The sequence below is a fragment of the Mustelus asterias genome, chromosome 3 (genome assembly GCF_964213995.1).
Source record: "Mustelus asterias chromosome 3, sMusAst1.hap1.1, whole genome shotgun sequence".
Lineage (NCBI taxonomy): Eukaryota > Metazoa > Chordata > Chondrichthyes > Carcharhiniformes > Triakidae > Mustelus > Mustelus asterias.
Window position 1 is genome coordinate 82,072,472 of NC_135803.1, and position 13,139 is coordinate 82,085,610.

Genomic DNA, 13,139 nt, shown 5'->3' on the forward strand with positions numbered 1-13,139 from the left:
GGGTAAATATGGAGGGCCTGGGTGGGATTGTGGTCGGTGCAGACTCGATGGGCCAAATGGCCTCTTTCTGCACTGTAGGGTTTCTATGATTCTATGAAAGTAAGGAGGTGTGGGGATAGAGGGAAAGTTGGCCGATTGGATAGGTAACTGGCTATCTGATCGAAGACAGAGGGTGGTGGTGGATGGAAAATTTTCGGACTGGAGGCAGGTTGCTAGCGGAGTGCCACAGGGATCAGTGCTTGGTCCTCTGCTATTTGTGATTTTTATAAATGACCTAGAGGAGGGGGTTGAAGGGTGGATCAGTAAATTTGCTGATAATACCAAGATTGGTGGAGTAGTGGATGAGGTGGAGGGCTGTTGTTGACTGCAAAGAGACATAGATAGGAGGCAAAGCTGGGCTGAAAAATGGCAGATGGAGTTTAACCCTGACAAATGTGAGGTGATTCATTTTGGTAGGACAAATTCAAATGTGGATTACAGGGTCAAAGGTAGGGTTCTGAAGACTGTGGAGGAACAGAGAGATCTTGGGGTCCATATTCACAGATCTCTGAAGGTTGGCACTCAAATGGATAGAGCTGTGAAGAAGGCCTATAGTGTGTTAGCTTTTATTAACGGGGGTTTGAGTTTACGAGCTGTGGGGTTATGCTGCAACTGTACAGGAACTTGGTGAGACCACATTTGGAATATTGTGTGCAGTTCTGGTCACCTCACTATAAGAAGGATGTGGAAGCGCTGGAAAGAGTGCAAAGGAGATTTACCAGGATGCTGCCTGGTTTGGAGGGTAGGTCTTATGAGGAAAGGTTGAGGGAGCTGGGGCTGTTCTCTCTGGAGCGGAGGAGGTTGAGGGGAGACTTAATAGAGGTTTATAAAATGATGAAGGGGATAGATAGAGTGAACGTTCAAAGACTATTTCCTCGGGTGGATGGATCTATTACAAGGGGGCATAACTATAGGGTTCATGGTGGGAGATATAGGAAGGATGTCCGAGGTAGGTTTTTTACTCAGAGAGTGGTTGGGGTGTGGAATGGACTGCCTGCAGTGATAGTGGAGTCAGACACTTTAGGAACATTTAAGCGGTTATTGGATAGGCACATGGAGCACACCAGAATGAAAGGGAGTGGGATAGCTTGATCTTGGTTTCAGATAAAGCTCGGCACAACATTGTGGGCCGAAGGGCCTGTTCTGTGCTGTACTGTTCTATGTTCCATGTTCAGAGGCCAAGGGTCACAGAGTGGGCAAGGCAAAGGTGCGTGATGGTGGGAAGTTCTTTGTGGAGTGGAGATTCTTAGGGTGTTGGTGTAGGAGGGTCAGCAACAAGCATAGGGGATGGCTCTCTGTTAGCCTCCCTTCTCGATTCCTCAATCTTGCACTGTGTCCTTAAATGACGAATCACCCCTGGGAGACCATAAGCAACCCACACAGATTTGTGCTGTGTGCCCTCCACATGGCAACAGGCCTACCCGCCACTGGGTTTATTAATTGTACATTAACAGGCCACTAATGGGCCTCAATTGGTGGTGGGATGGGAAGGCCATCCATGGACCTCCTGCTGCAATTTACCGGGGTACAGGTAGGAAGGTGACTGGGTCCACACCCTTCACCTTATTAAATGCCATCCCCAAATCCAAACTCACTACAGGGATGAGAGCATCAAATCCAGCCTAAAGTGTGATGCCCAGAATGAGATATGATAATCCAACTGAGGCCGAATTGATGTTTTATAAAGATTCTCCGTAACTTCTTTCTTTTGTACTCAATGCCTTTATTATGAATGGCACTGGTGAATCAGTTGGGTTTTTATAGGTTTTGTTTGGGTGCCAGTCCACAAATGATCAGATGGACTGAATTCAATATTGTAATTTACTCTGGATCTCAGGACCAGGGGGTTGCTGATCTAGCCACTACATTACTATATTTAACTTGCTCAGTACTATATTTAATATTTGCCTGGGTTATAATTGTAATTCTTACTTTTTCCTGCGACAGTAATATGTCTGTACATACAAGCATTGCAGTATAAATTATATTAAAAGGAAGCAGGATAAACCCCACCTTTTACTGTCATGTATGTTCAAAAGTGTCACAAACAACAGAGTAAACCTTCACGATATTGTACAGAGTAGCAGAAGCTGGCCAACTTTAGAACCCAGGAGCTGAGATTTACTGGGGGGTGTCTGGTGAGTAGTTGGTGGCTCCATATTACTCAGCAATGAATGAGGAGAGAGTGGAACGTCTGATTGGTTGGCAGCTCTGTCGGTTTGCTACCAAATAAACCTGTTGGACTTTAACCTGGTGTTGTTAAACTTCTTACTGTGTTTACCCCAGTCCAACGCTGGCATCTCCACATCATGAGTCCCAACAGCACCAGAGCTCAGAAGTGGGCACTGCTGGGACTGCAAGGAGGTCCATGAATGAAGGGGAAATGAATCCTGGCGAGAGATAGGTTGGAGGTAATGGTCAGGGAGTAAGAAGGGCATGCAGAGAGGACACCTGCGGAATGATGTACCTCACTACCTTTAAGAACATAAGAAATAGGAGCAGGAGTAGGCCACCTGGCCCTTCGAGCCTGCCCCGCCATTCAACAAGATCATGGCTGATCTGAAGCGAATCAGTTCCACTTACCCGCCTGCTCCCCATATCCCCTAATTCCCTTATCGATCAGAAAACTATCTACCCGTGATTTAAACATATTCAATGAGGAAGCCTCCACCACTTCAATGGGCAGAGAATTCCAGAGATTCACTACCCTCTGAGAGAAGAAGTTCCCCCTCAACTCTGTTCTGAACCGGCCCCCCCTTATTTTGAGGCTGTGCCCTCTAGTTCTGGTTTCCCTTCTAAGTGGAAAGAATCTCTCCACCTCTACCCTATCCAGCCCCTTCATTATCTTATATGTCTCTATAAGATCACCCCTCATCCTTCTAAACTCCAACGAGTACAGACCCAATCTGTTTAATCTCTCCTCATAAGCTACACCCCTCATCTCCGGTATCAACCTGGTGAACCTTCTCTGCACTCCCTCCAAGGCCAATATATCCTTTAGCAAATAAGGGGACCAAAACTGCACACAGTACTCCAGTTGCGGCCTCACCAGTGCCTTGTACCGTTGCAGCAAGACCTCCCTGCTTTTATATTCTATCCCCCTCGCGATAAAGGCCAACATTCCATTCGCCTTCTTGATCACCTGCTGCACCTGCAGACTGAGTTTTTGCGATTCGTGCACAAGGACCCCCAGGTCCCTCTGCACAGTCGCACGATGTAATTTTTCTCCATTTAAATAATATTTACTATTATTTCTTCCAAAGTGGATAACCTCACATTTGCTAACGTTATATTCCATCTGCCAGATCCTCGCCCACTTGCTCAGCCTATCCAAATCTCTCTGCAGACTTTCCGCGTCCTCCACGCAATTTGCTTTCCCACTCACCTTCGTGTCATCAGCAAACTTGAATACCCTACATTCAGTCCCCTCCTCCAGATCATCTATGTAAATGGTAAACAATTGAGGCCCCAGCACCGATCCCTGCGGCACGCCACTGGTCACCAACTGCCAACCAGAAAAGCACCCATTTATCCTAACTCTCTGCTTCCTGTTAGATAGCCAATCCCCAATCCACGCCAACACCTTACCCCTAACTCCGTGTACCCCAATCTTCTGCAGCAACCTTTTGTGAGGCACCTTATCGAACGCCTTCTGGAAATCTAAAAACACCACATCCACCGGTTCCCCTCTGTCAACCGCACTAGTGACATCTTCATAAAAGTCCAGTAGATTCGTCAAACACGACTTTCCCTTCATGAATCCATGCTGCGTCTGCTTGATCGAACCATTCTTATTCAGGTGCTCTGTTATTTCCTCTTTAATAATGGACTCTAGCATCTTTCCAACTACGGACGTTAAGCTAACCGGCCTGTAGTTACCCGCCTTTTGTCTACTTCCTTTTTTAAACAGCGGCGTAACCTTTTAACCAGCTTTCTTAAAAAATGGCCTTTTCTCTCCCGCCCGCCTGCACCTGCCAACTGTATTATGGCAAGGGCAGCATAATATTTGGATCAATTGGCTTCTTAACCACTCAATCGCCCATTATTTTGTTATTCCATTATGATGGGTGTGTAGCTGACTTCAGCACCTGTTTGCCTACTATAATACAGGGACTGGGTCAGGGATGGGTGGGCAGGTGGTGAACCTGTCATACTTCACAATGCCTCCTGGCTGGGCTTGTGGATTTGGGAAGTGTGGTGGTGAAAAACTCCAGCCCTATTTGGGATTTCTATATAAATGAACGTTTTGTCTTTCTATGCATTTTCTCCAGGTTTTACTGTTTCAATGTAACATGCTGTGGTCAGATGTATGGCTGCATTATTTACCACATGGTAGTGTCCCATAGTGAGACACATGCTATAGTAATGGTGTAGTATGAGCCACAGGGCAGACTAACAATGGATGTAACATATACATTTTGAATATACGCAATGTATGCGTGCGTATACATTGGGGGCAAGGTGCCATCCTGTAAGATCCTATTGAGAGCACTGTGGCTCTGCCCCTCTCCCAGTTCACCTGGCTTCCTTGCTAAATAAGAAGATGGCTGTTGTCAAAACAAAGCAGCAGTTAAACAACCTTTTCCCCCATCAGATCATATAACAATGAACAAAGTGACAAAACAGCAAAAGGGAGCAGACAAAGTTTGGAAAAGGAAGGAATGTGTCAATGTTGGCTGCTATCCCCACTGTCCCATCCACACGTGTCATTGCCTTACCTCTGCATGCCATAGCCTTTTCCGGCTCGTAGCCTGCCTTGCAAGTGCAGCTCCCTATGGGCACCATCCATTCTCCATCACCGTTGCAGTAGAGTTTGATGGGCACATCAACCTCTTCAGCGTTCTGCACACAGGTGCCCTTGGCGATGACCAGTGAGGTGCTCTCTGTGCCCGTCATGGTCTCAGCAAAGGTGGCAAAGTTCTGAATGACTCTTGGGCACTTCTTGAAAAAGACCCGGACGGAGAGCAGGGACATGCAGGCGCCATAGTCCTGAAAGGCCAGATAAAAACCATTCTTGCTCAGAGGTCCAAAGCTGCGGATCTCAGTGTTAACCTTCATCAGCCTGCCACCAAAGTCCACCTGGGAGAAGCTCTCGTCCGCAGCAATGGTGTCCACCTTGAGGTACGGCATCTCGGCCCACAGTGCTGCCCCTTGGACGGTCAGCCCAGAGTCAGTCTCATAATAATACAAATTGAATGTTTCTTTGCAGGAGCCTGGGACATTAGGTATACTGCTGCAGTCACGTACAGTAAACCTCATCTCCACGTAAATGCGCTGGGCACCTTTGCGGTTGACAAAAGTGGTCCACAGCCAGTTATTTTGATTGGACTCAAAGACATTGCAGACCTGGTAGGTACGGATGGTATTGAGGTTTTCATCATAGCCGCTCACCTCTTCCCACTGTAAGGAAATAAAAGAAAAAGACAAAAGCAGATGTCACCAAGTCAACATAGTTATGGTCAGGTTTAAAGCTTCCTCATGTCTGCACAACTAATGTAAATTATTCTGCATTGAAACACAGACAAAACCTTCTCATAGAAATCATAGAAACCCTACAGTACAGAAAGAGGCCATTCAGCCCATCGCGTCTGCACCGACCACAATCCCACCCAGGCCCTACCCCCATATCCCTACATATTTTACCCACTAATCCCTCTAGCCTACGCATCTCAGGACACTAAGGGGCAATTTTTAGCATGGCCAATCAACCTAACCCACACATCTTTGGACTGTGGGAGGAAACCGGAGCACCCGGAGAAAACCCACGCAGACACGAGGAGAATGTGCAAATTCCACACAGACAGTGATCCAAGCCAGGAATCGAACCCAGGTCCCTGGAGCTGTGAAGCAGCAGTGCTAACCACTGTGCTACCGTGCCGCTTCTGTCTAAAGTCTCACCCTTTTTCCTCGAGACCACTGTAAAACAGAGAATGTTCCATCGGAAAGTTGAAATCAGATCTTTCTTTAGAGGGTGATTCTTACTATTCGATTTCCATTTCAGAGAGAACATGTTTGACTTGGAGTCAGTCCACCTGATTTCTGGCAGGAACAACAAGGTTTCTGAGCAACTTGGAACTTCCCTGCCATCTCCAAAAGTAGAAAACAAATTGTATTTATATATTATCTTTAACATATTAAAACATTTCATAGGAGGGCTAACAGGGAAAATTTAGCACTTTGCTGCATATGGAAATACAGGAACTGGTGACCAAAAGCTTGATGAAAGAGACAAATTTTAGGGAATGCCTTAAAAGGAGAAAAGAGAGAGAAAGGAGGTTTCAGGAGGACACTTCAGTGCTTCTGGCCAAAGTGGTTGAAGGCACAACTACTAACCATGGACAGATTAAAATCAGCAAAATGGGGAGGCAATGGCCTAGTGGTATTATCATTAGACTATTAATCCAGGAAGCACAGCTAATGTTCTGGAGATCCGAATTTGAATCCTGCCATGGCAGATGGTGGAATTTGAATTCAATAAAAAAGTCTGGAATTAAGAATCTATTGATGACCATGAAACCATTGTCAATTGTCAGAAAAACACATCTGGTTCGCTAATGTCCTTTAAGGAAGGAAACCTGCCAACCTTACCTGGTCTGGCTTACATGTGACTTCACAGTCACAGCAATGTGGTTGACTCTCAACTAGGGATGGACAATAAATGCTGGCCAGACAGCGACGCCCATGTCCCACGAGTGAATAAAAAAAATACACAGGAAGCCAGAATTGGAAGATAGCAGATATTTTGGATGGCTGCAGGGCTGGAAGTGGTTACAGAAATAGGGCGGAGTGAGAACTGGATAAGTGGCTTTCAACAGAGGCTTTGGAATTAAAATGCGCAGATAACCTCAGGCTTGAAGCTTACGCTAGCAAGTGCACATTGCATTTACTCTCCTGAAACCTGGTTATAGCACATGGACAAGTTGAGTGACAAAGAGAGAATACTAGAAATACTCAGCAGGTTATGGCAACACCTGAGGAGAGAAACACAGTTCATGTTTCAGAGAGCTGGCAAAGGTGAGAGATGTGATAGGTCTTGAGCAAGGGATATGTAGGTCAGGAACAGATCTGTGATTGGCTGAAAGGCAGTAGAGCTTGAATGGCGGAAAAAGTTAGCCCACAGGGCCAAAGGGAATGGTGATGGGGCAAGAAATGAAACAAAGGGGAAAAACATGCCTGGAGCAGGTGTGCAGCTGACTGAATGAAAATAAGAGAAAAGCCAAAACAAGCAAAGAAGAGAAAACAAAGGGTCGCAGAGATTAGGGTCTAAAATTGTCAAACTGAGTGTCAAGTCCAGAAGAAAGACTGTGAAGCATTGATCGGAATTTTCTGGCCATTCACATCGATGGGATTCTCTGGTTCCACCAGCGGCGCACCCCCTGCCTCGGGTTTCCCAGTAACGTGGGCTGGCTTCAATAGGAATTCCCATTGACAACAGAGGGACCAGAGAGTCCCACTGCCAGTGAATGGCATGCCGCATCCTGCCGCTGAGAAAAACTGAGGGGAGGCCAGAGGATCTCACTCCTAAACCCTCTCCTCCACACGTGCATTTTATTTCAGATTTCCAGTATCCACAATATTTTGATTTTCAGTGTGTGTGAACATTCTGGTTCATGTTAAAGATGGTTGCAACGTGACTGCGTATCAGGAGGATTCACCACATGACCTCCCATCTCCAAGTTCCTGCATTTTCCTCCTTCAGCCTACAATAATCTTTACAAATAAAAAATAAAAAAGCCCAAACCAAATACTTAAAAAATATATTCATATGACTTTTCTCTGAGCTTGTTGACAGGAGTGTCCATCGGATTAATCTTTAGTTTCCTTAAGACTCCTGGACAATCATGGAGGTTCTGATGCTGCTGCATTTTTGAACACTAATAATTTTGGGGAACTGTATTGAAGGAGAATCATCAAGTGCAAGAATGAGGATTGAACCCATGACCTTCATGTTCAGAGGCAAGAGCGCTACCAACTGAGCCAAGCTGACACTCTCTTGCTTCCCAATAACTATTTGTTGGGCTCCTCTGAGAAGGTATCTTACCCAGCTCCCCCACCCCCCCCAACCATTCTGTAACCAACCCTATGCATTTACCATGGACAGTCCACCCAACCTGCACACCTTTGGGCTGTGGGAGGAAACCGGACCACCCGGAGGATACCCACGCAGACACAGGGAGAACATGTAAATTGCACACAAATGCAGTAACCCAAGGCCAGAACTGAACCCGGGTCCCTGTCACTGTGAGGCAGCAGTGCTAACCGCTGTGCCGCCCAAGGTCAAAAGTCAAACATCTGTCTCACTCAGTCAGCAATTCTAGGTTCAGTGTTCAAAGAAAAGAATCCAGAATCAATGCCAGGATCTGGAATTATGTCAGGTACACAGTATGTGTGAAATAAAACTTAAATACAGAGAGTCACAGCCTTAATCCATTTTTCACTTATGGGTAGGGAGTTCCAGGAACAAGAAGAGGTATGGAGTGAGGAAAGTCTGGGGAGTTGAAGAGGGAGTTAGGGAGAACAGAGAGGGGACTAGAGAACATAAGAGTATTTAATATGCTGAAGTAGGTCCTTAACAGGAGTGGGGTTTCTGAGGTAACCTTTGAAGGTTCAAGTGACAACCTCTTGCTCCTTTTACATTCCTCACATTAACTGTAGCTGTGAGAATAAAATATTGAGCAGTAGATAGTCAATGATTGCTCATCACCATTGACTATCACAAAATAATCCCCAGCTCAGCAATCGGATATTTGGATATATCCCAATCTGGTTAGCAGGTGATAACTAACATCATTCATTGGCTACCCACTCATTAAGAAACATTATCTGGTTCCACTTAAAGTTTATTCCTGCAATGACTGCAATAATTGCACTCCAAACATATCGTTTGCAAGCATTAATGTGATTTTTACGATCTAACAAGGAATTATGCTGCGGGCTGTTCCAACAGGAATGTCTTTTCTCATCCACATAATGGAATTAATCATGGAGCTTGCAGCCGGCACAATCTTTTATTTATTTATTTGCCTTGCAATTGAACTGTTTGTTTTCAGCAGGCAATTAATGTTAATTTGCCTCAAATCAATAAGCACTGCTTTTCAACTGCTGAGGAAAATATAGGGAAGCTAATTTTGTTTTAATGACATCTGTACAAAAAATATAGACTATGCCGACATTTTAGGAGGGAGGATAATTGTCTGGCAAATCAGTGGCATTTAGTGAGTCTTGGTCTATTTCATTGAAACCTATGTTTATTGTCATAAACTCTGTCCTCCTGAGTATTCCATGCGAAGAAGTCATTGTAATCGTTGTTGCATAAACAGATAATGTTCAACCTTTCCAGGTTGAAACAAGCACAGAAAGCAGTTTTATTGTCCCCAGAAGACCTATACTCATGTTTTCTCCTCCTCTGTTTGAAGGAGGGACACTTGAAGGAAGATCTGTAGCTGCCTCTCCAGAGACTTGAGCACATAATCCAGCTGACGCACTCAATGTAGCACCAAGGGAGTGTTGCACTCTTGGAGGTGTCATCTCTTTAAACCGAGACCCCATCTGTGGCACAGTGGCACAATGGCTAGCACTGCTGCCTCACAGCTCCAGCAGCTTGGTTCATTTCCCGGCTTGGGTCACTGTCTGAGTGGAGTTTGCATGTTCTCCCTGTGTCTGAGTGGGTTTCCTCTGGGTGCTCTGGTTTCCTCCCACAGTCCAAAGATATGTGGGTTAGGTGCATTGGCCATGCTAAATTGCCCCTTAGTGTCTCGGGATGTGTATGTTAGAGAGATTAGTGGGGTAAATATGTAGGGTTATGGGGATAGGGCCTGGGTGGGATTGTTGTCCGTGCAGACCCGATGGCCTCCTTCTGCACTGTAGGGATTCTATGCTCGTTCAGCTGAACATATAAATGATTCCATATCACCATTCTGAAAAAGAGCAGGGAGGTTATCTTGCTGTTTAGATCAATATTTACCCCTCAAACCAACATTATATTGTTCAGGGCTCAGAATAGGGAGATGAAGTCTGTTCCAAACACCAGAGCCCAGGGCTAAAGGTGTGAGAATGGTTCTTTGCTCTAAATGGTGTCTCATGATGTCCCCCAGTCTGAACTGCCAGTGGCAGAACTGCAGACTTAAAAAAGATTGGAAGCTTCAGGCTGAGTACTGAAATTTTATAAAGCTGGTCTGTCAAGTCAATTTCACAGACGTGGTGCGCTGCTGCTTCTAACCTTCAGGCAGATTAGTGGTCCTGGCACTTTTGAAAGGCCCATTGATTCGATACAGACATGAAATAGTACGTTTGGGGGTGTTGGAGGGGTGAGGGAGACACTGGGAGGCTGTTGCAGGGGTGTGGGGAGGTCAGGGGCTTTTGGAGGGGCAGGAGAGTTTGGGGCTTTTGCTAGGGTGGGGAGAGATTGGGTACTGTGGGAAGTGCTGTGCGGTGGGAGGGTCGTATGGGTGGCATGGCGTGAGGTGGGAGGGTTGTTACTCTTACTTGCTGCTGGAGTTTCTTATTTATTAATTACATTTTTTTCATTTCAGGCTGTAAATTCAGTGTGCAACACAATTTATAAAACAGCTTCTGGAGGAAGGGGAAACAATTCCATTTTTGAGTTGAGGCCATTTTTGTACCTTATTTCATTCTTCACTGTAAAATTCAAATCAGCAACTCAATCTACCTAAGCTTCTGGTAGATGTCTGACTGGCAAATCCTGGGGATAGTGTCATTAACCAAAAAGGTATATTGGTATACCTTTATATACCTATATATGGTATATTGTGGTTGGCATCGGAGAAGGCAGAATGGTAAGAATGTATTAGCTATAGAATTGATTTGTTTTGTAACTGTCGTGATTTCTTTGTAGCCACTTTCTGAATATCGGTTGATTGCTCTGTGATTAATTATCCTTAGACAATCAGCATTGGGCCTCATATGTTGCCCTGTTGTGGCATAAACTTTTCATTGTTCCTGGTCACTGTTTAATCTTTCACTCTCACTAATAATGTGCTTTGTATCCCTGTCCAATTGCAATGATTACGCAAATGCATTGAGGCAACAGTTTGAGTGCTGTCAACACATCACCAACCATCCCAGACAATTCCCACCACTCGGCTCCCACAATGACCTGACAGCTTAAGCCAATGAATTCACTTCCACCTGGAGATTTGGCCAGTTTCAGGAAAAAGCAAATGCAATGCCTGCTGTCTTCTGCTTCTGCCAGTTCAACTCATTGTTAGTCAGTTCTCAATTTAATGGAAAAATTAAAGCAGGCAGGCATTTGTATTGTGAGGAAATGTTTGATAAATTCAGAATGATGCCCAGGCTGCAGGAACAACCTACAGGTGCTCTGAAATCATCTCTCAGTAGCTTCAGGTTTAATTGAATCCCAACTGAACTCACGGATAATTAAGATTGCTTCCTCAGTAGTTTAATCCTGGGATTTTGCAATAAAATTATAACTGATTTTGAAAATTAATTCATTAGCAGCGTTGACAGCTCCCTCATTGAGAAGGCAATTTGAGTCCAGCTTATGTATAAAACCAAAATGTCTTCCACTGTGCAATTTTTTTTCAAATTAATTCCCTATAAAATGCTGACCCTATTAATTCATATTTGTACTGAGGTCACAGACAAACTGTTCATTTCCACTGTTTGACTCACACCAAGTGAATTAATCAAAGTTCAATGTAATTAATTGTATTATTCATGCAACCTTTACAATTACAAGTAGACTAAGGAATGTGAAGCTGGAGAATCTGTTACAGGTTAAGTGGTGTTTCTTATTTTAAGCAAAGTTTTAACTATAGCAGTGTGATAAAGTGGAAGCTGTTGGCTGTAATCACCTTCTGGTTAGCACTTAATCATAAATTGTTTGATGGAGAAATTTAATTGCAATTATTCGTTGGTGGAAATAGTTAGTTAAGTGTGGTCAACAATTAAATAGCAATAAAGGAATTGCTGGATAAAAAAGACCAAGGTCTTTCTATTTTGATCATCCTGGTAGTCACATGATACCATGATAATGGGATGGTTGATTCATTATTCAATTACATTGAGTCTACTGCACAGAAAGGTTGCTCGGCCTGTATGGATTACCCCAGTGCCTATGCTCCACATGAGCCTCCTCCACCCTACATTGTTTTATTCTACTAGTATAGCCTCCTAATGCTCTCTTGTGTATTAATCTAGCTTCTGTTCAAATGCATCAATCATGGCAATCAATCTCTATTAGTCTACAACACAGTGAGACATGAGGTGAGGAAAACCCTAATGTTAGAGAGCTTTAGGAATCCTCCTCAGCAAGCTATGATTGCAATATATCAAACGACTCACATTGTATGGGCAAAATACTGCAGATGTTGGAAATCTGAAATAAAAACTGGAAAGCAGGAAAAACTCAGCAAGTCAGGCAGTATCTGTGAAGAGAGAAGCATCTGTGGAGAGAGAGAAACCAGGCAAGGGGTGCATTCAATGGCAAATCCCGTTGACAACGGCGGGACCAGAAGATCCTGCCGCCGGCCAATGGTGGGCCACCTCCGCCGCTGCAAAACACACACAGATGCGTGGAAAATCCCGCCCATGGTTTCTGGTTGATAACTCAGAGCTGCTGAGTATTTCTAGTATCATCTGTCTTTACTGCATCATGTTGTAACTCATCAGCATTTAGTTTGCAAAGAATGTTTAGGCATGGATGGATCTTGCCAAATCTCACATCTGTCATATTCCCACTGCAGCAGCTTCCTAAATAAGTCCAGGGTGCCAGCTTCAACTCCTGTCTCCTGGCACAAAGTCCACCCCTTCCAGCATTGGTTCATCAAATCGCCAGTTGTCAGGGTCACTTGGTTAATGTGACCCATGGTTGATAGAATTATACAGTTAGGTTCCCTTATGTCTCAGTAACATGAACTGCCAAGTGTATCTAGACAAGCGAGGATCGAGAAATTGAACACTGAGTTCCTTTGCTTAGCCCTTGATGATTCTGCATACCATCCTACTGTCCACTGTCAATGTGCCAGTGCATTTCAGTTCAGCTCATTTGGACAGGGAGCCTAATTATATATGTTAATGAGATCTCTAGCCGATGAAAGTTGCTGATGTTTGGATTGCAA

At 44.6% G+C, this 13,139-nt stretch overlaps 1 protein-coding gene across 1 annotated transcript in view; it reads right to left on the bottom strand.

Moving 5' to 3' along the window:
- LOC144491448 (ephrin type-B receptor 1) overlaps positions 1 to 13,139 on the bottom strand; it is a 596,080-nt gene that overhangs the window by 350,707 nt on the left and 232,234 nt on the right. The window contains exon 3 of the mRNA XM_078209272.1: positions 4,758 to 5,439. Within this exon, the coding sequence (XP_078065398.1) occupies positions 4,758 to 5,439 (682 nt within the window). The remainder of the gene's footprint in view (positions 1 to 4,757; positions 5,440 to 13,139) is intronic.